The 21,491-nt window shown below is 48.1% G+C and overlaps 2 protein-coding genes across 6 annotated transcripts in view; both read left to right on the forward strand.

The window, feature by feature from the left end:
• FMN/FHY (riboflavin kinase/FMN hydrolase) overlaps window positions 1-1,806 on the forward strand; it is a 39,475-nt gene extending 37,669 nt beyond the window's left edge. For 3 of the 5 annotated variants that reach the window (XM_010279660.3, XM_010279661.3, XM_019200250.2), the window contains 5 exons: window positions 421-587; window positions 688-783; window positions 1,030-1,181; window positions 1,256-1,339; window positions 1,441-1,806. In XM_010279660.3, the coding sequence (XP_010277962.1) occupies window positions 421-587; window positions 688-783; window positions 1,030-1,181; window positions 1,256-1,339; window positions 1,441-1,566 (625 nt within the window). In that variant the 3' untranslated portion in view covers window positions 1,567-1,806. The remainder of the gene's footprint in view (window positions 1-420; window positions 588-687; window positions 784-1,029; window positions 1,182-1,255; window positions 1,340-1,440) is intronic. The other 2 variants (XM_088894425.1, XM_010279662.3) reach the window with 1 other exon arrangement.
• A 1,489-nt stretch (window positions 1,807-3,295) lies between these two features.
• On the forward strand, window positions 3,296-12,157 carry LOC104612297 (calcium-binding protein CML42-like). Its single transcript, XM_088898242.1, has 2 exons — window positions 3,296-3,487; window positions 11,128-12,157. Exons 1-2 carry the CDS (start codon window positions 3,296-3,298, stop codon window positions 11,854-11,856), a joined length of 921 nt encoding a protein of 306 aa, XP_088754368.1. The 3' UTR covers window positions 11,857-12,157.
• Window positions 12,158-21,491: the final 9,334 nt, after the last annotated feature.

The following is a 21,491-nucleotide window of genomic DNA, read 5'->3' on the forward strand; positions in this document are numbered from 1 at the left end:
GGGAGGCTGGGTACTCAGTGGAGATGGGAAAAATTGCCATCCCTACCCCCGGCCCCGGGTTGTGTAGTCCCATAGAGCAATATGATTTAAGCCCAATAAACCCTAACATCTTTTTCCGTGCATACCAGGCTCACTAGTGTGTTATAAAGCGATGGAGTTATAAAGTATTTCATGATGCTTCAATTGATAGCAGCAAGATCCATATTTTCATGTGATTTGATCCTCAGTACTATCCTGGTTACAATAGATCTATGTAGTATGAGTGAATGTGTCATTTATAATAGAATGTATTTATTATATGAGATGTTTATCCGGTGGTAGTATAGTTAAAACAGACTTCTACCTCTCTTGTTTTCAAGTACTTTGTCCTACCATTAGCAGATATCTTTCTGATTATCAGAATGCTACAACCCTTTTCAGACCTGGTGTTATGGCTGGTAAGGCTGCTGGAATGGAAGTGGTTGCTGTTCCATCCCTTCCAAAACAATCCCATCTTTATACTTCTGCCGATGAGGTGATCAACTCTCTGGTCGATCTACAACCAGAGAAGTGGAGCCTGCCACCATTTCAAGATTGTATTCCCCCTAGTAACTTTATTACCTTTTTATTTTTTTTCTTGATCATAACTTCATAAGATTCTTCTCAAGTACAAGTATCGTTATCAAAGGCACCAACTGGAATTTTCAGGGGTTGAGAGTACTTTACCAATTGAAGCTTGGTATATTGGAGGTCCTGTCATTAAGGGATTTGGTCGTGGCTCAAAGGTGCTTGGAATACCTACAGGTGGGTGAATTACCTTATTGCAATTCGCTAACTGATTTACAAAACCTAATTAATTATCACTGATTTCCAAGTATTATTTCTAGTAATGGTATCACATTTGCATATTCGTTTGATTTTTAAATTCTTCAAATTAGTTTGTTCTCAGAAAATATAAACACATGGACCATATTGTCTTCCAGATGCAATAAATCTGTTTATCACTTGCGTTTCATAGCTGGAATTTATAAATTTATTTCATTCTTTCAGCTAACCTGTCCACTGAAGGCTATTCAGAAGTTCTATCAGAACACCCATCAGGTGTATATTTTGGTTGGGCTGGACTATCAACGCGGGGCATCTACAAGATGGTCATGAGTATTGGTTGGAACCCATACTTCAATAACACTGAGAAGACTATAGTGAGTACAAAACAGAACTGATCATTGCTTTAGGGAGTCATCCATTTTCCTAAATTATATACTCATCATGGCAGGAACCATGGTTGCTTCATGACTTTGATGAGGATTTCTATGGAGAGGAGTTACATCTTGTTATTGTTGGATATATACGACCAGAGGTAAAATAAAAATGCTTTGTTCGTTGAGTAGTTAGATTTATAATTTCAGTGCATGTCTTGTAACATATTAATGACATTGTCTCTGGGTTGAAATGTACCAGGCTAATTTCCCTTCCCTAGAGAGCCTGATAGAAAAGATTCACGAAGACAGGAAGATCGCAGAAAAGGCTCTTGATCTTCCCTTATATGTTGGCTACAGGAATGATCAGTACTTGAGGACCTCTTAATACTCATGGCTACAGTAAGGTTTCATACATCATAAGCACTTACTGAAATAATTGATGAAAAACTTTTTCTAGCGCCTTCGGAGTTCTCTATTTTTAATTTTCAATAAGGAGATGTTGCCATTACCGAAACAAACGTAAGGATGCTTCATATTCTGTTTTCTTTGTGCATTGGAATGATAAGAACTCTTGGTAGAGACTCAATGAAGCTTCTAAAATCAATAAATCATGGTTGTTCAATAACGTTCCCCGGGTTTGATGTCTGATCTTATTCTTCATGAATAAAAAACGACATTTGAGTCGGAACCGCAGAAGTTAAGACTGAAGAATGGAAAGAAACTGGACTGCCACGTTAACAAATACTGCTATAAGCATTGCAATTCAGCAAGTTGCCTGATCAGTGATCAGCCCAGGCAGCCTCAGCCGCTCATAACCAGGCAAAGTGGAAGGTCGAATAATCCACTGTTTGATCTAATGGAAGAAACTGCCTTCACTTCTTATTACTCATAGTTATCATACATACGATTTTAAACTATATAATTTCCGATTTTTTTATGGTAAAGATTTCTGATTGTTCTTTCCTATAGTGAATAATTTTCATTAATGATCAGAAAATATAAGCAATAGATCAGCACTCAAAAGAATAAAATCTAAACCCTAAGTTTTTATGGTTTGCTACTTAATGCAAAATAAGCCCTAAGTTTTTATAACCTAAGAGCTAAAAACTTTCTTTTACTAATCCAATTGTTAAAAGACTCGAAACTACGATACCAGATAAGCGAATTTTATAATTATAAAAACTAAGAAAAGTATTTATTGAAACCTCCACTGAAGTTTTGAGTTTGAACTATTGCTAAAATCTCCCCCTAAAGTTTAGTAATTACAATCATCTCCCCTAAGTTTTTTAATTTTTTTGACACAATTGCAAGTAGACCCCTCTATTGGAATCTGCCAAAAAGAGAGAGGCTAGGCTGATCCTACAGAAAAAAAATAATACATTTACCTTTGATTTTTTTGGTAATATTTACCTTTGATTGATATGAACAAAAAATTTGAAAAATAAATCAAGTTAGAAAAGAGATTAGAAAAAATTGGTCAAAGTAACTTCATAAGTTTTTATCAACTGTTGGTAGCTCAATTGGTAGGTTCTCTGACTCGTCGGAGTAGAGACCTAGGATCAAATCCCGCTGCCACCAGGGGGGGTTAAGGGAACGGGGATGGGCTATCCCTTGTTGTGTAGCCCCATGAAGCGAAAAAAAAAAACTGCACAAGTTTTTGAGAATTTTAACAAAAGGGTACATCAGAATGTTTAGGGGAGGTATAGGTAATTGCAATTATCAAACTTCAGTGGTTTGTTGCACTTGCCACCCTTACTATTTCTGACATTTAACTAATTCTACCCATCATTGATAGAAATAAATTTTTTAAAACCCAATATTATTCTTCACCACATTGTAAGAGGAGTAATCATCACTTGTGAGCGGGACTGTTATGTTGGTTCTCAAATATAGTATTTCTATCTGGAGGTGTCTTCGATGATAGTAGAGCCAACGACTTCAAATCTTCTTTCTATGCGGCAAAGCCGAGAATGCATACGACCGAGAGAGACAAGAAAAAGGGGAGAAAGAGACAAGAGAAATGGGAGAAAGAGAGAAAAGAGAAGAAAGAGAATGAAAGAAATAGAACGAGAGCATCTTTCTCCGCCGCTGCGGCAAAACCCTAACCCTAGGAGATGGGTTGTACGATTAGAATGCAACATAAGGGTACACATAAGAGTATTGGATCAGTGTTCAAGTCCCACACCCACCATCAGAAGCGACCGGCTAGATTTAGAAGCCTTAACTTCAGCAAGCGCAATGGATGCCTCAAGGGTGTCGTCACCGAGATTGTTCATGACCCAGGTCGTGGTGCACCACTTGCTTGGGTAACATTCTTCCATTCTTTCCGCTACAAGCATCAGAAGGAGCTTTTCATCGCTGCAGAGGGCATGTAAATCAGCCAGTTCGTCTATTGCCCTAAGAAGGCTAATCTACTGGCGGGTAACATTCTTCCACTTAGGGGTGTCAATTGGATTGGATTTCGTCCAATCCAATCCAGTCCAATGTGATTCCATTATAAATGGATCAGGTCCAGTCCAATCCAATCCAATGAATGTTTTGGACTAATTTGGACTAGTCCAATTCAATGCCTTAACTGCCCAATCTATTCAAATTCATTTTGATTTAGATTGGTTTCAACTCAAATCCGGTCTATTGACACATATATTCTTATTTTATATCAATGGAGATATTGGCTTAATCCAATTCAATCTAATATAAATTTGTTACAGACAGACCAGGTCCAATTCAATCTAATAAATATTTTGGATCAGATTAGTCCAATCCAATATGTCTTATTGGTCCGTCCAATCTGTTTAAATTGATTTTAGACTGGATGGGGTCCAATCCAAAACCAGTCCATTGACACCCTTACTTCCACTCCGATCAATCCCTGAGAGAGTTGTTGTTTGTCAACGTTGAGCACCATGCCAGTGACGGCGGGTCTTTGCTAGGACTTACGCGATTGTTATCGACCATAACCCCTAATGAGGGCGGATTTGGCCCTCCAGTGACATTGTGACACCTGACACCTTGTGACAACTAGGTGCAGCCTCGTGACAACTAAGCAGCTTGCCACTTACAAGCAGCTCGCCACTCATAGGCAGCTTGCCACATACAGCACTCACAGGCAGCTCGCCACCATGCAACACTCACAAGCAGCTCGCCCCAAGCAGCTCGCCACCATGTAGCACTCACAGGCAGCTCGCCACTAGGCAACTCGCCACCATGCAACACTCACAGGCAGCTCAACACCTAGTCAGCCCGGCACCTCACATGCAGCTCGACACCTCACAGGCAGCTCGCCACTTACAGGCAGCTCACCATCATATAGCCTAACAACTTAGACAACTCGGCACTGCATAGGCAGCTCGCCACCAAGCAGCTCGCCACAAGCAGCTTGCCTTGTAACAACTATATTACCTCACCCACTCCTCGATTTAGGCAGAAATGGGCGACCTTACTAGTTGGTGGCTTTATCCCCACCTAACACGAAAGCAGGTCCCATCACAGCGGGAATCCAAGAACTGCTCCACCAAACCCACAAGGACTCCAGTATATAAAGACCTCACCCCTTAGGGGCGAAGGTAGGCAAAAAAGGAAAGATGAAAAATGAGGGGTGATCTCTGCTCTCTAGCTCTCTCATTCTCTAATATCATTTTCAGCTCATGACTATGTGTTGACTTAGCCATCAGAGTGACCTCGCCGGGTAAACACCCCCGGGTTCTCTAATTCAGTTCATGCAAGTCCCTCAGTTCCCACCGTCTACAAAGATGAGTAGATCATCTCCAGCAGGAAGTAGTTGGTTCAGTTTCCGTCGTTGCTGGTAATCAGATCACCTCCTGCAGGGAGCAGCTGGGTTGCGCTATGCTGGGGAAGTCCACTTCAGCCTCTAAGTCATCGGCCACTTGGGAGCAGACGAGGTGATGAGGTACTTAGCCAAAAAAAATGATACGTGACCGGAAATGGTTACATCAATTGGCGCTGTCTGTGGGATCGCTACAAAAAGCTAAGTTCTCATCCTACAAAAAGCTAAGTCCTCTTCTCCCAGAAAGCTAAGCCCTCACTTTTTAGAAACTAAAGCTCTCGCTTTATAATTTCCATTTTTATGAACTCAAAGAAAATGAAGCTCTTGCATTATGAGGCAGATGCAGCGCAATCATAGCTCTAAGGCGCCCACCTGGCGGCCTGGCGTGACCTGCGCACGGCCTGCCAGCTTGGCACGGGTGCCGACCTAGCAGCCTGGCTCAAGTGCGAACTGACGAATTGATAAAAGACTTCCTCGGCACTAGCATAAGACCCAGCCGCCTCTTCGGCATGGGAAAAGTTTAGGAGTGGACTACGAGTCGCTCCCCGAAGCCTAAGGGCCACAACACTGCATAAGACCCATTCGCCTCTTTGGCATGGGCAAAGTTCAAGAGTGTACTATGAGTCGCTCCCCAAAGCCTAAGGGCTACAATACTATTGCATAAGACCCAGTCGCCTCTTCGGCATGGGCAAAGTCCAAGAGTGGACTACGAGTCGCTCCCAAAGCCTAAGAGGTACAATACTGTACAAGACCCAACCGCCTTGTTGGCATGGGCAAAGGAGAGTGGACTACAAGTCGCTCCCAGAGTCTAAGGGCTAAAGTACTGAACTGGCAGAGACCTCGGCGCCTTACGGGCAGCTTGCTTCCAAGCAGCTCCCAGAGCCTAAGAAACTGAATTGGCGCTTACAAGCTCGTCGAATTACGGGTCAAAAGGAGAAATCTACTCCCTTTTTCAAGTTACTTTCAGCTTGGGAGTGGGGGGCAAATGATGAGGGCAGATTTGGCCCTCCAGTGACATTGTGACACCTGCCACCTCGTAACAACTAGGCAGCTCGCCACTAGGCAGCTCGCAACCATGCAACACTCACAAGCAGCTCTCGACTAGGCAGCTCGCCACCATGCAACACTCACAGGCAGCTCGCCACCATGCAGCACTCACAAGCAGCTCACCACTAGGCAGCTCGCCACCATGCAGTACTCACAAGAAGCTCACCACTAGGCATCTTGCCACCATGCAGCACTCACAGGCAGCTCGCCACTAGGAAGCTCGCCACCACGCAGCACTCACAAGAAGCTCGCCACTAGGCAGCTCGCCACCATGCAGCACTCACAGGCAGTTCGCCACTAGGTAGCTCGCCACCATGCAGCACTCACAGGCAGCTCGGCACCTGGTCAACCCGGCACCTCACAAGCAGCTCGCCACTTATAGGCAACTCGCCACAGGAAGCTCACCATCATATAGCTTGGCAACTTAGACAACTCGGCACTGCACAGGTAGCTCACCACTAGGCAGCTCGCCACCAAGCAGCTCACCACAAGCAGCTCGCCTGCTAATCAGACCGACCACCACATGATAATTCCAAGGAGCTCACCACTGTACCCCACATTTTACAGGATTGTGACTTGTAACGGCTATATTAGCTCACCCAATCCCTGATTTAGGCGGAAATGGGCCACCTTACCGGTTGGTGGCTTTATCCCCACCTAACACGAAAGTAGGTCCCATCACAACGGGAATCCAGGAACTGCTCCACCAAACCCACGAGGACTCCAGTATATATAGACCTCACCCCCCAGGGGCGAAGGTAGGCAAAAAAAGAAAGATGAAAAATGAGGGGTGATCTCTGCTCTCTAGCTCTCTCATTCTCTAATATCATTTTCAGCTCACGATTACGTGCTGACTAAGCCATTGGAGTGACCTCGCCGGATAAACACCCCGGGTTCTTTGATTCAGTTCATGCAAGTCCCTCCGTTCCTGCTGTCTACAAAGATGAGCAAATCATCTCCAGCAAGAAGTAGCCGGTTCTGTTTCCGTCGTTGTTGGTAGCCAGATCACCTCCTGCAGGGAGCAGCTGGGTTGCGCTACGCTGGGGAGGTCCACTTTAGCCTCTGAGTCATCAGCCACTTGGGAGCAGACGAGGTGACGAGGTACTTAGCCAAAAAAATGGAACGTGACCGGAAACGGTTACATCAACCCCGATAATGGTACTATCGAGATCAAGTACTGTTCTGTGATACCCCTCCTGGACAAAAGGTTGATCTCATTGCTGCTAGGAGGACTATTCGTATGAGGACAAGCCACTCAACCATTGCGAAAAAAAAGCAAGCTTAGGGAAGTTATATGTTTGGTTTCCTTTTTACTTTTTTTGTAGTTTGTCTTATTTCAAACATCATTGTTTCGTAAGGGGATGTTTGGAACCGTGGCCGTTTTTCAAAAAAATGGTGTTACGTCGGATTCACATAGGCGTTTCAACAAATGCCTATGTATCTCATTATTTGGTTCAGCCGATTATTAAAAAACCGGGCATGCCTCGAAAATTGGGACCCCACCGATGGTGTTATGTCGGATCCACATCGGTGAACCGTTCCTCCAATGGTTGACTGATATGTATCCTGTGTAGTGCTTACCTGTCAGCACATACATGAAAAACGGTGATGAAAATCACCTTACCAAATAGCATAGTGTTGCTCACTACATACATGGCATAAGCGTTTTTTTTTGTGAAAAATAGGTCTTGAAAGCATAAGCATTTTTTCTTGAAAATCGATCCCAAAAAGGCCCACACTTCCAAACTAGGCCTGTTCATGGGCCGACCCGGCTTGGCCCGGCACCCGGACGGGCTTGAACATGCAAATGAGCTCGTGGGCTTAACCTACGAGCCGGGCTCGGGAATTGCCAAAATAGCCCGGCCCAGCCTGACCTATAGACTAAACTTAAAAAACCCTAAGCCGAACCTCTCTTCTCTTTCACCTCTTTCATCTCTTTCCCCTTAGCCAAATCTCTCTTCTCTTCACATCCTCCTCAGTCCTCACACTCTCAGGCAGCCACACAATCGGCGAGGTGGTGAACATTCACCGGCACAACAACTCCGGCGATGAGTCCTCTCCTTCTCTCTTGTTCCTCTTCTCACTTCTCTTTCAAATCTCAGACACCGGCGAGGCGATGAATATAGGCACCGGCGATGAGTTCTCTCTCTCTCTAAGACGTGAACTGACACACTTTTCACTATTAAGATCGCAGCTCATTGCGAACTCAACTCCAACGAACACAGACACTGGTGGTGAGTAAAAGCCCGGGCTCGGGCTCAGGCTTTGGGCTTTTTATTAGGGCCGGGCTCGGGCCCAAGTTGTAGGCCCGTTGGTCGGGCCGGGCTCGGGCTCAGGCCTAACAAATTTCTATTCATGAAGAGTAAAAGCCCGGCCTGAGCCCGGCCCATGAACAGGTCTATTCCAAACACCATGCTAGTTTACTTGGGGACAGTGTAATCAGAGTGAAGACATGATGAAATTTTGTTTTGATTTTAGGAGTGAGATTTACTCAATTAGAATGGTATGGACGGACACAGAAAAATGTTTGTACTACAATCTCTGTGGTTGTGGATGGACCAATCGCTTTTACTACCGGATGGCGGAGGAATGTGGGAAAAATTCTCAAGCAAGATTCTGTTGAAATTGCTGCAACAAAGAAGGGATTCTTTTTTTTTTGGCTTCATGGGGCTACACAACAGGGGTAGCCCATCCCCTTTCCCTCAACCCCCTCAACCCCTGGTGGCAGCGGGATTTGATCCCAAGTCTCTACTCCGACGAGTCAGAGAACCTACCAACTGAGAAAGAAGGGATTCTACTCTGATGGAAAACAGAGACGGAGGCAGAAAACGAAAACGGAGACAAAGATGGAAAACAAAAACAGAGGCAAACAGAAACGGAAATGGAGGCAAAAAATAATGGAAGGTAAATTTGTCATTTCATTTTTTCCGTTGAATTAATTGATGGCGCAAGACAATAACGAGAGTAAGGGTTGTGCAAGATAATAATAGTTAAACAATAAGGCTGTGTTTGGAAAGGACGCAAATAATTGTGAATGCAAATATGTAGAGTGTAAAACAGTTCATATAAATTGCAAAATTGGGTTAGCTTTGCACTAACAAATTTACCTTCTTACCAAACAGACTTTTAGCTTAATGGATGCAAACATGAATTCCAATAAAATATATGTTTTTTTTTTTTTTTTTTTTTTTTTTTTTTTTTTTTTTTTTTATCAAAAGCCCACTTGAATGCAAATTTACTTCTTTTTAATTGATGTACTTTTATATCTTATTATCAATGTAAATATGCATTTGTCAATGCATAAATGTAATGTTGCCAAACATAGGCAAAAGTGAACCAGAGTGCAAATTTACCTAGAATCGGGATTTACACTCCATTTGCATCATTTCCAAATGCAGCCTAAGGGTATACTTAGGCCTCATTTGGCATGTCTTTCCATGTTGTCTTTTGGTTGTTTACAGCCCAGGCAGACCACATTGTGGTCTTTCTTGTTTGGTTCGTAGCGGATCTAGCCGCCAAAAGTCGGTGCATCGAAAAGACACGAGGAACCCATTTTGAGTTGAATTCGAAAAGCTCCAAATGGATCTTTTTGCATATTTCTCGCTTGAACTAGAGTGCAAATTTACCTAGAACCGGGATTTACACTCCATTTGTATCGTTTCCAAACACAGCCTAAGGGTATACTTAGGCCCGTTTGGCGTGTCTTTTCGCGTCGTCTTTCGGTTGTTTACAAGCCAGGCAGACCACATTGCAATCTTTTTTTTTGTTTGGTTTGTAGCGGATCTAGCTACCAAAAGTCGGTGCACCAAAAAGACACAAGAAACCTAATTTGGACTGAATTCGAAAAGCTCCAAATGGAGCTTTTCGCATATTTCTCGCTTTATTCTCATGCGAAAAGACACGAAAAGACGCATAGGAAGACGCACGGTAGCCAAACTAGTTTCGGGTTGCTCAAATATTCATGCAAAAAACTCAAATGCATCTTTTGACTATTAGAACTTCTAAAAGATCTTCCTAAAAACAAGACACAAGAAACCTATTTTGGACTGAATTTGAAAAGCTCCAAATGGAGCTTTTCGCATATTTCTCGCTTTATTCTCGTGCGAAAAGACATGGAAAGACGCATAGGAAGACATGTGGTAGCCAAACTAGTTTCGGGTTGCTCAAATCTTCATGCAAAAAACTCAATACATCTTTTGACTGTCAGAGCTACTAAACGATCTTCCTAAAAAAACTTGCCAAACGGCCCCTTAATTGAGCTAAATAATAGGAGTAGTTAAAAAACTGTGATAAGTAAGGGTATACTTAGACTAAATAGTAGGAGTAGTTAAAAAACTGATAAGGGAGGTTATTGTAAGGGGAGATTTTAGTAACATGAAACTTCAAAGAGGTTTCAACAATTTACACTAGTAAAAAAATAATGGGTAAATTTCTTAAACTATCCTTCTGGTTTAAGTGATTAAATGCACCCTTTCTGTTTGAAAATCAACTCACGCTATCTCACTGTTTTACTGTTTTTGACAATTGTCTAGCTCTACGTTTATCATTAATATCCGTTAATATTTCATCAAAATCCGTACACACATGACACCACGTGATGTTTAAAAATTTTTAAAACCTAATATTACCCTTATCCCTTTCCTCTCGACCGTCTCCATTAACACTGATCAGCGGGAGCCAACTTTGCTAACAGATCCAACTCTCAAAGGAGGTCTGCTTCATCGTGGTTTCGGGAACTGATCCGAAAAATTACATTAGTCTTTTTCTCTAAAGCCTTCACCTGATCCATACTCAATCACCTTTTCTTCTAGGCGATTGGGCCTTATTCCTCTATACTGTCTTCTCGGCCTTGTATAACAAGTGTTCTTAAAAGATCGTTTGGGCTTTTTAGAAACCTATAGACTAAAAATGATTTTTTTTTTTTATTTGACTATTAAAAGCCTAATAGACCAAAAAGACAGATGCCAAAAAAATTCCAAAAAATACCAAAATGGTCTAGATCTGAGAAGCTTCGAGCCAAGCTTGTCAATTCGGGTTTCTCAGCTTTCCGACATTTTGACAAAAATTCGACTCAGAGTTCAAATTCTCTGCCCCAGCAATTAAACTGAGAAGCATCGAGTTCGAACTCTCAGCTTCTTCCCCTCCTTTCTTCTCGTCGATGTCGCTTTTCTAAAGATTTTTCACCCCTGTTCTCCGGCCATCACAGCTGATATTCACCACATTTTCACTCGGGTTTTCGGCAGTTTCTCACTGTCTTTTAGAGATGTTTCTCGTCGCTGTCCATCATTGATTCCAGTAAATCCCTTCTCGTTGTCCTTCGGTCTTCAATGCCCAAGCCTCAACAGCCTTTGCCTCCGATGCATATTCGATATATTTGACAAGAACAGTGACGGCACAATCACTGTCCATGAGCTCTGCCAAGCTCTTGACCTTCTCGGCCTGGACACTAACCCCTCTGAGTTAGACTCCATCGTGCATGGCTTCATAAAGCTAGGCAATACAGGGTTGGAATATGATGACTTCGAAGCGTTGCACCAGTCATTGGGGGAAACGTATCACTGGGTGGACCAAGCAGAGGACCAAAGGGTGTGTGTCGCAGATCATTTGTCACAGGAGGAGTCGGACTTGACAGAGGCATTTAAGGTGTTTGACGAGGACGGAGATGGGTTTATATCAGCGAGGGAGTTGCAGGTGGTGCTGGGGAAGTTGGGATTGCCAGAGGGAAGGGAGATCAGTAGAGTTGAGCAGATGATCTCTTCTGTTGATCGAAATCATGATGGACGTGTTGACTTTTACGAGTTCAAGGCTATGATGCAAAATGTCTTGGTCCGCAGCTCTTGATTTCTTTCTTTAATTATTCTCTCGAGAGAATTATATTATTTGGGATAGAAATGAATGGATTGTTGAGTTCAATAGACATGGCCAAATGGGTGGTGCTTCTTTTTTTTGGCAGACTTGATTACAATGTCCATCAGGCCCAAAAAATCAGAAATCTCTCTCTCTCTCTTTATAACTGTTGTATTTGAAAATTTTTATTTGAGAGTTGAGACACAGAGCCCTGTCATAGTGCTGTTGCATTATATATCCTTACATCCTTAGTCCTGGTAATTTTGTTTGTAGTTTAAATTCCATCTAATCTAATATAAACCCAGAAGTATTTGATTCTATTTTAACAAGTAAAGGCTTTCACAAGTGTGTTTGAATGATGTGCATAGGGAAATATATGAATAGGGCCTATTTTAATATTGTGCAAAAGTAAATATAAAGTGGGACCTGCAAGTACTATTTGTGTAACCGAATCCCAGCACAGCACAAGCGTGTTTGTCAAACGGTTTTTGGTCTTTCTAACTTTTGAAAAAATCATTAAAAAATAGACTTGCCAAATGCAGATCTAACAAAGACAATACTAACTCTCTCAATGTTATATCTAACAAAGACAATACTAACTCTCTCAATGTTATATCTGCTGCTCCGTTTCTCTCCTTTCTTCCTTGCTTCTTCAATTCAGGGGAGAGGAGTTCGAAAGCCAATAATTGTCTATAGGACGTCATGTAACCGTTTTTGGTCACGTACCATTTTTTGTGATATATAAATTTTTTGGCTAAGTACCTTGTGTTTGACCTGGTGGTGACGTGCCTTGGTGATGAGCTACTTGGTGGCGAACTCCCTGGGGGAGAACTACTTGGTGACGAACTGCCTGGTGATGCTCCCTGGTGGCGAACTGCCTGGTAGTACTCCCTGGTGGCGAACTGCTTGGTGGCGAACTACCTGGTAGCGAACTGCCTAGGGGCGAACTGCCTGGTGGCGAACTGCTTGGGGGTGAACTACCTGGTGGCGAACTGCCCGGCAGTGCACCCTGGTGGTGAACTGCCTGGTGGCGAACTGCCCGGCAATGCACCATGGTGGCGAACTGCCTGGTGGCGAACTGCCCAGTGGCGAACTGCCTAGGGGTGAACTGCCTGGTGGCGAACTGCCCGGTGGCAAACTGCCTGGTAGTGCTCCCTGGTGGCGAACTGCCTGATGGCGAACTACCTGGTGGCGAACTGCCTGGGGGCGAACTGCCTGGTAGTGCTCCCTGGTGGCGAACTGCCCGGCAATGCTCCCTGGTGGCGAACTGCCTAGTGGCGAACTGCCTGGTAGTGCTCCCTGGTGGCGAACTGCCTGGTGACGAACTGCCTGATGGCGAACTCGTCACTTGACTTGCTCCTAGGCGGTCTGCAACTCAGAGGATGGTGGAGCTCCCTCGTGCAGCGCAACCCGACTACCCTCCGCGTGAGGTGATTTTCTCTCCTTTGTAGACGGCGGGAGCTGAGGGACCTGCGGGAACTGAATCAGAGGACCCGGGGGTATTTTCCCGGCGGGGACTCTCCGATGCCTAAGTTAGCATTCTGATTACAGAGGGCTTGGAGAGAAATGAGAGAGCTAGAGAGCAAGGGTTACCATACTTTTTTCTCCTCCTTTGGCTTTGGGGGTCGGAGTCCTTATATAGTGGTGCCCTCGCGGGTTAGGTGGGTGAAAAAGCCTTCAAATGGTAAGACGTCATATCCCGTCAGAACCGGGGTACGGTGATGAACTCCTCGAGGTTGTCAGGCTGGCGCTTGTGCCAGGCGGCCAGGTCGGCGCCTGTCAGTCGGCGGGTCGGTGTCCGGGCCAGGTTGCCAGGCCGGCGCCTGTGTCTGTCGGCAGGTCGGTGTCTGGGCCAGGTTGCCAGGTCGGCGCCTGTGTCAGTCAGTGGGTCGGTGTCCGGGCCAGGTTGCCAGGCCGGCGCCTGTGTCCGGGTCAGGTTGTCAGGTCGGCGCTTGTGTCCGGGTCAGGTTGTCAGGTCGGCACCTGTGTCCGGGCCAGATTGCCAGGTCGGCGCCTATGTCCGGGCCAGGTTGCCAGGTCGGCGCCTATGGCAGGCTGATCCGGCCAGGTCGCGCAGGCCGCGCGCAGGTCGCGTGCAGGCCGCGCAGGTCACTCGCAGGCCTCGCCAGCCACGCCAGGTCGCGCCAGGCCAGCCAGACCGGTGCCCGGGGGGGACCAACTTGGTAAGTTGTTGCCTGGGTGCTTGCCTAGTTGTCACGAGGTGCCACGTGTCGCAATTTCACTAGAGGGCCAAATCTGCCCTCATCAATTGCCCCTCACTCCCGAGCTGAGAGTAACTCAGCGAAGGGAGTAGATTTCTTTTGGCCCGTAAGTTGACGAGCTAGTAAGTTTTGATCCAATTCCTTAGGCTTTGGGAGCTGCCTGTATGTGGCGAGCTGCCAGTAAGACAAGGGGGTCTCCGCCAGTTCAATAGTGTAGCCCTTAGGCTCTGGGGCAACTTATAGTTCACTTTTGCTGATTTTGTTCCTGCTGAGAAAGCGATTGGATATTTAGCAATAGTGTGGCCCGCAGGCTTTGGGAGTGACTCATAGTCTACTCTTTTTTGACTTTTGCTCGTGTCGGAGAGGCGATCGGGCCTTAAGTAGTAATGTGGCCCGTACGCTTTGGGAGTGACTCGTAGTCTACTCTTTTTTGACTTTTGCCCGTGCCGGAGAGGCGACCGGGTCTTAAGCAGTAATGTGGCCCGTAGGCTTTTGGGAGTGACTTGTAGTCTACTCTTTTTTGACTTTTGCCCGTGCCGGAGAGGCGACCGGGTCTTAAGCAGTAATGTGGCCCGTAGGCTTTTGGGAGTGACTCGTAGTCTACTCTTTTTTTATTTTTGCCCGTGCCGGAGAGGCGACCGGGTCTTAAGCAGTAATGTGGCCCGTAGACTTTTGGGAGTGACTCGTAGTCTACTCTTTTTTTATTTTTGCCCGTGCCGGAGAGGCGACCAGGTCTTAAGCAGTAATGTGGCCCGTAGGCTTTTGGGAGTGACTCGTAGTCTACTCTTTTTTTATTTTTGCCCGTGCTGGAGAGGCGACCAGGTCTTAAGCAGTAATGTGGCCCGTAGGCTTTTGGGAGTGACTCGTAGTCTACTCTTTTTTGACTTTGCCCGTGCTAGAGAGGCGACCGGGTCTTAAGCAGTAATGTGGTCCGTAGGCTTTGCCTGTGAGGTGTCAAGCTATGATTGTGCTGCATCAGCTTCGTAATGCCGGTCACCCACACCTATAAGAAGCTACTAGGAGCTCGACCTTCGGGGGCAGCACTACTAACTTTAGGTTGCCAGCTCACATGGGAGCCTTGGAAGGCTCGACCGGTAAGGGCGCCTATGTAGTCTGTTGGCCGTCAACTCCCGCGGAAGCCACGAAGAGCTCATCTTTGTAGGGGGACCTTGCGGAGAGGACTGATGAGGCATTATCTGAATCGAAAGTAAGGTTGGTAGAGCTACTTAGTCTGTTAGCCCCCTGCATAGTTTTTGAGTTCATAAAAAATGTAAACTATAAAGTGATATCTTAAAAAAAGTGAGGACTTAGCTTTGGTAGGATGAGAACTTAGCTTTTGTAGGATGAGAACTTAGCTTTTTGAAGCGTATTCCCATAGACGGCGCCAATTGATGTAACCGTTTTTGGTCACGTACCATTTTTTGTGATGTATAAATTTTTTGGCTAAGTACCTCGTGTTTGACCTGGTGGTGACGTGCCTTGGTGATGAGCTACATGGTGGCGAACTCCCTGGGGGAGAACTACTTGGTGACGAATTGCCTGGTGATGCTCCCTGGTGGCGAACTGCCTGGTGGCGAGCTACCTGGTAGCGAACTGCCTGGGGGCGAACTGCCTGGTAGCGAACTGCCCGGAAGTGCACCCTGGTGGCGAACTGCCTAGTGGCGAACTGCCCGGTGGCGAACTGCCTAGGGGCGAACTGCCTGGTGGTGAACTGCCCGGTGGCGAACTGCCTGGTAGTGCTCCCTGGTGGCGAACTGCCTGGTAGTGCTCCCTGGTGGCGAACTGCTTGATGGCGAACTGCCTGGTGGCAAATTGCCCGGCAGTGCTCCCTGGTGGCGAACTGCCTGGTAGTGCTCCCTGGTGGCGAACTGCCTGGTGACGAACTGCCTGATGGCAAACTGCCTCATGGCGAACTCGTCACTTGACTTGCTCCTAGGTGGTCTGCAACTCAGAGGATGGTGGAGCTCCCTAGTGCAGCGCAACCCGACTACCCTCCGCGTGAGGTGATTTTCTCTCCTTTGTAGACGGCGGGAGCTGAGGGACCTGTGGGAACTAAATCAGAGGACCCGGGGGTATTTTCCCGGCGGGGACTCTCCGATGCCTAAGTTAGCATTCTGATTACAGAGGGCTTGGAGAGAAATGAGAGAGCTAGAGAGCAGGGGTTACCATACTTTTTTCTCCTCCTTTGGCTTTGGGGGTTGGAGTCCTTATATAGTGGTGCCCTCACGGGTTAGGTGGGTGAAAAAGCCTTCAAATGGTAAGACGTCATATCCCGTCAGAATCGGGGTACGGTGATGAACTCCTCGAGGTTGTCAGGCTGGCGCTTGTGCCAGGCGGCCAGGTCGGCGCCTGGGCCAGGTTGTCAGGTCAGCGCCTGTTAGTCGGCGGGTCGGTGTCCGGGCTAGGTTTCTAGGTTTGGGGAGTGTTCCGAGCCGCCACGGGCCAGCTCGGGTCACAGTTTTGCGAGGCTTGGAGCCCAATATAGTTTGTGCTCCTTGTAGGGAGCTCGGGTTCTCAGTAGGGAGCTCGGGTTCTCAGTAGGGAGCTCGGGTTCTTAGTAGGGAGCTCGGCCTCTTGGTAGGGAGCTCGGGCTCATGGTGGGGAGCTCGGGCTCTTAATATGGAGCTCAGACTCCCAGTAGGGAGCTCGGGCTCTTGGTGGGGAGCTCGGGCCCTTAGTGGGGAGCTCGGGCTCCTAGTAGGGTGGTCTAGAGTTCGAGCTCAGTAATGAGCTTGGACTTTGCTTTCGGTGTTTGCTTCGGGCACTTTACTGCCCCGAGTTGCTTGATCAATTGCCCCCCACTCCCTGCGACAAGGATCCCGTCTTGACGCGGGGAGTTTGTAAGGTAGCAGGAGGGTTTTGGTCCGTGCTGAGCGCGCTCTCTTTAATTCGATTTTCAAAAAAAAGGCGCGCGTTTGGGAGACGTGACGGCAGTCGTTCGAGAGTTGCGTTGCAGACGCTTTTATTGTGAGGAGACGTGCGCCGACACCCCGTCAGTTTCGGGAAGACGCGTGCTGACACCTGTCCTCTGACAGGATGTGCGCGACGTCTCGTCAGTTTCGGAAAGACGTGCGCTGATTGGCTTCGGAAGACGTGCGGTTTAGCGTGGCTGTGGGCCGTTGGATTGGCTTCGATCTGGGCCATCGCTTTCCGGCCGCAGTGGATATAAATAGCGCGCGCGGGGGGGGGGGGTGCGTCCTTGCTACTGTTGTACCTCTTGAGCTCGCGCCTAAGTTCCAGCTCGCGTCCAGGCTCTTTAGCTCGCGTCCCAGGTTCCTTGCCTGTTCGAGCTTTCGCGGTCTTCTTCAGTCTTCTTCCCAGGTGAGTGCTTTTGGAATCCCGCTCTATTCTCTGATGTCTAGTTCGGAGGGTTCAGACCGTTCAAGCGGGTCTGATGTAGGTTCTACCAATCGATTTGCGTCCCCTGGTAGTTCAAGTGAGCCTGATGTAGGTCCTGAGGAATGGGTTGAACCTACAGGCCGAGGTGCTTCGGGTAGGTCGGCGTCCACCTCCCGTCGCGGCCGGGTTTTAGATCAGTTTGGTCCTTCGACTATGACGCCTGAGGGACTTCAATCCCTCATAGACTATTACGACTTGCCCGGGGAGCACGCCTACTTCATCCTTACGGGTAGCTTCCCTTGGGAACACGGTCCTGACGAGATCGTGATTTTCCGGGAACAGCTTGCTGCGGGGCTGCGACTGCCCTTTCACCCTCTTCTCATCGAGGTTCTAAACCACTTCGGTGTGACGGTCGGCCAGCTTCACCCGAACTCCATCAGGAACTTAGTGGGGACGATCTCTTTGTTTTGTGACGAGAACTTTCCCTTGGATCTAGAGATTTTCTCCTCCATTTTAATGCTGAAAAAGCAAGCGGGTCCCCTTCCTGGGCGTAGGCGTGCATACTACCTGTCCCCTCGCCCAGGCTTCAAGCTCTTACACAGACTCCCTAATAAGGTCCTGGCGTGGAAGCGGGACTATTTCGGGGTGCGGAGTGCGCTGGGGTGGCCGTTTCAGACCGGCTGGGGGATGGCCGCTCCCGACTCCGGCGTCACACTTGATAAGGAGACGGCGAAGGGCCTCCGGCAATGGGCGCAGCTTGGGCTGGATTGTCAACGGTATCTGACGGAGGCCAAGCTTATTGCTGCGGGCCTGAGTTCGGGTAGGTTCTTTCCCTAGTGATCCTGTCTTGCTCTTCTTTTACGTGTCTTACTGATGCCGAACTCCCTTTCGCAGGTACGATGGACTCTCGGGGGACCCGAGGTGGGCACTTGTTCCAGGGCATGAAGAGGAGAAAACGGGTAGCTAAGCGAGCTCGCGCCGAACCATCCCAGGGTGCGGAGCCCGAGGTGCCGGACTATCCGGCGGAGGAGCCCGAGATGGTTCCTCCTATGCAGGAGCCGGCGGGGGCTCCTTATGCCGAAACCACACATACAGGGGCTCCCGCTTACTCGGAGTCTGCCCATACGCGAGCTGGGCCATCGGGCTCGGAGGCCCCGGGGGACTTCAGGAGCGTGCTATCGCCTGTTCATGCTCTTCAACGGAGTAAGGAGGCGATGTTTCCTGAGGAAGTTGCGGCGTGGACCGAGCTCCCTCTGCACCAAGTGGCCTGCCGTGCTGTTACTCATGCCATGGTGGTAAGTGCTTCCTTCTTTAGAGTTCGGCTTTTATTCTTCTATTCGTTCCTTTGATCCCGTTTTCCTTTGATAGGTGAACTCTTCCATTCACGCCTTGGCGAATCAGGTGGAGAGATGCTCGAGGCAGGCGCGAGCCGCCGAGGAGGCTGCTCGAACTGCCGAGGAGAATGCTCGTGCTGCTAAGGCTGCTGCTCGCCTCGCGCGGTCTAGGTAGGCGAGGTCTTAGAGAGATGCCGAGGCCATGAGGGTGGTGGTGAAGCACATAGCGGAATTAAAGCTGGACCTGGAGCACCAGGTCGAGTATCTTCAGGAGGATATCAGGGAGAGGACTCAGATCTTCTCTCAAGGCATCGAAGACGCGAAGAAGAAAGCTGTCAGTGATTATATTGCTTCGCCGGATTTCGATGATCTGATGGTGGACTCATACAGGAGGGGTTTCAAGCTAAGCCGGTGGATGATCCGGAATACGTACCCCGACCTTGATACAAGCGCCATATCCACTTCGCGCATTACTCAAGAGATGGCTAATGCTGCGGATGCCGAACCGGACTCCGAGGGGGAGGCAGGTCCTTCGGGTGTAGTCGAAGTGGCCTCTGATAATGATGAAGTAGCCCCTGGCTTGTAAAGGCTTTTTTTTTGTTTTTTTTCGAGTGTACACATCTATCTGAAATGAAATGGCTTTTTGTTTAAGTGCTGGTTGTCTTCGAGCTGCGTTCTTTGCCGAACTGACCATTTCGGTCCTTCAGTTCGTTTTCTACCTAGGCTTCGGGGTGCTCGCCTTGGTAGTTTATAGGTAGTATCTTCTTAAGTTGATGACGTTCCATGCTCGGGGTACTTGTTTTCCTTCTAGGGTTCCGAGCTCGTATGCTCCCCCACCGAGTGCCTTCATTACTTTGTAGGGTCCTTCCCAGTTTGGTCCAAGTTTCCCTACGCCGGGTTCGGGCACCATGACCTTACGGAGAACTAGGTCGCCGACGCGGAAGTTCCTCTTCTTTACTCGCACGTTATAATACCGAGCTACCTTTTGTTGGTAGGCCGCAGTTCGGATGTGCGCGAGGTCTCTCACTTCGTCCAGTAGGTCGAGGTTGGTGCGTAACTCGTCCTCGTTTGTTTGTTCGTCGTACGCTTCTAGTCGCAACGTAGGCACTTCAATTTCCGCCGGGATCACCGCCTCGGTGCCATAGGTGAGGTTAAAGGGGGTCTCTCTTGTGGCGGTTTTTTCCGTGGTTCGGTGAGCCCATAGAACACTTGGTAGTTCGTCTGCCCATAAACCTTTGGCTTGGTCTAATCGTGCTTTCAGTCCACGGAGGATGGCTCTGTTCATTACTTCTGTTTGGCCATTTGCCTGCGAGTGTGTGACTGACGTGAAGTTCTGACTAATTCCCATACTTTGGCACCATTCTTGGAACTTGATATCTTCGAACTGTTTGCCGTTGTCGGAGATCAGTACCTGAGGTAGCCCGAAGCGACATACGATGTTCTTCCAAAAGAAGTTTTGTATGTTTCGGGCTGTAACTATTGCCAAGGGTTCATCTTCTATCCACTTTGCGAAGTAATCTACTACCACCACTAGAATTTTCTCCCGCCTGTCGCTGGTGGGAATGGTCCCAGGAGGTCGATGCCCCATTGGGCGAAGGGCCATGGGCTGGTGAGGTATTTGAGGTCGGCAGCGGGCTGATGGTGGATGCTGGCATGCTTCTAACACTTGTCGCATTTTCTGATGAGCTCGATTGCCTCTGTCTTCATCGTTGGCCAGTAGTATCCTTGTCGAAGTGCCTTTTGGGTGAGGGCTCTGCCCCCAGGTGTCCGCCGCACAAGCCTTCATGGGTGTCGCAGAGTACCAGCTCGGCTTCGGCTAGACGCAAGCATCGCAGGTAGGGGAGCGTGTAGGATCGTCGGTACAACCGTTCGTCTATCATGACGTATTTGGCTGCCTGGCGCTGCACCCTCTTGGCTGCGTTGCGGTCCGCGGGGAGGGTTCCGTCTAGCAGGAAGCTCGCGAGTGGATCGATCCAGCTCGGCTCTGCTTCAGTGACGGGAGCGACCTCTTCTGCCCCACCGAGAATGCTGGGCCGAGGTAAGTCCTCTACGTACACGGTTCTCCTAGCGTTGTGGCTCGTGCTAGCTAGCCGGGACAGGGCGTCGGCCTCAGCGTTCTCTGACCTCGGGATTTACTTGATGAAGTGTGACTGGAAGTTGAGCAGAGCCTCCTTTACTTTTGCCAAATATGCAATCATTGTGAGCTCGCGCACTTCGTATTCGCCCGTAACTTGGTTGACTACGAGCCGGGAATCACTGCAGATAACCATGTGCTTTGCTCCAACTTTGTGCGCCAGGTTTAGCCCGGCTATCAGTGCCTCGTACTCCGCCTCGTTGTTGGATGCCGCAAACTCAAAGCATAGTGCGTATTCCAGTTTTGTTCCGCTCGGGCTGCATAGCACTATTCCAGCCCCGCTGCCTTGTTGGTTCGAGGAGTCATCTATGTGAAGGATCCAGAGCTCCTCCTCCCAGTTTGTGCTTGGTTTAACCAGGAGGGATGCCACACTGGCTGCAACTTCACGGGGTTCAGACTCATTTGGTTTGGGAGCTCCGAGTTCGCCCGAACTGGGGATCTCGGGCTCGACCGGCTCCCGGGCTTCGAGGCTAAACGTGCATTCTGTGATAAAATCTGCCAAGGCTTGGGCCTTGATGGCAGTTCTTGGCTTGTACTGGAGATCGTACTCGCTGAGTTCGATGGCCCACTTCGTCAGTCGGTCGGAAACCTCGGGTTTGA

The sequence above is a fragment of the Nelumbo nucifera genome, chromosome 1 (assembly GCF_055504915.1).
Source record: "Nelumbo nucifera cultivar China Antique chromosome 1, China Antique-T2T, whole genome shotgun sequence".
Lineage (NCBI taxonomy): Eukaryota > Viridiplantae > Streptophyta > Magnoliopsida > Proteales > Nelumbonaceae > Nelumbo > Nelumbo nucifera.

Excerpts from the sequence above, each read along its gene's own strand:
- LOC104612297 (XM_088898242.1), top strand. The coding sequence starts at position 3,296 with ATGGGTTGTACGATTAGAATGCAACATAAGGGTACACATAAGAGTATT. Across the intron at positions 3,488-11,127 it reads GTGGTGCACCACTTGCTTGG|CATCGAGTTCGAACTCTCAG; the intron begins GTAACATTCTTC and ends TAAACTGAGAAG.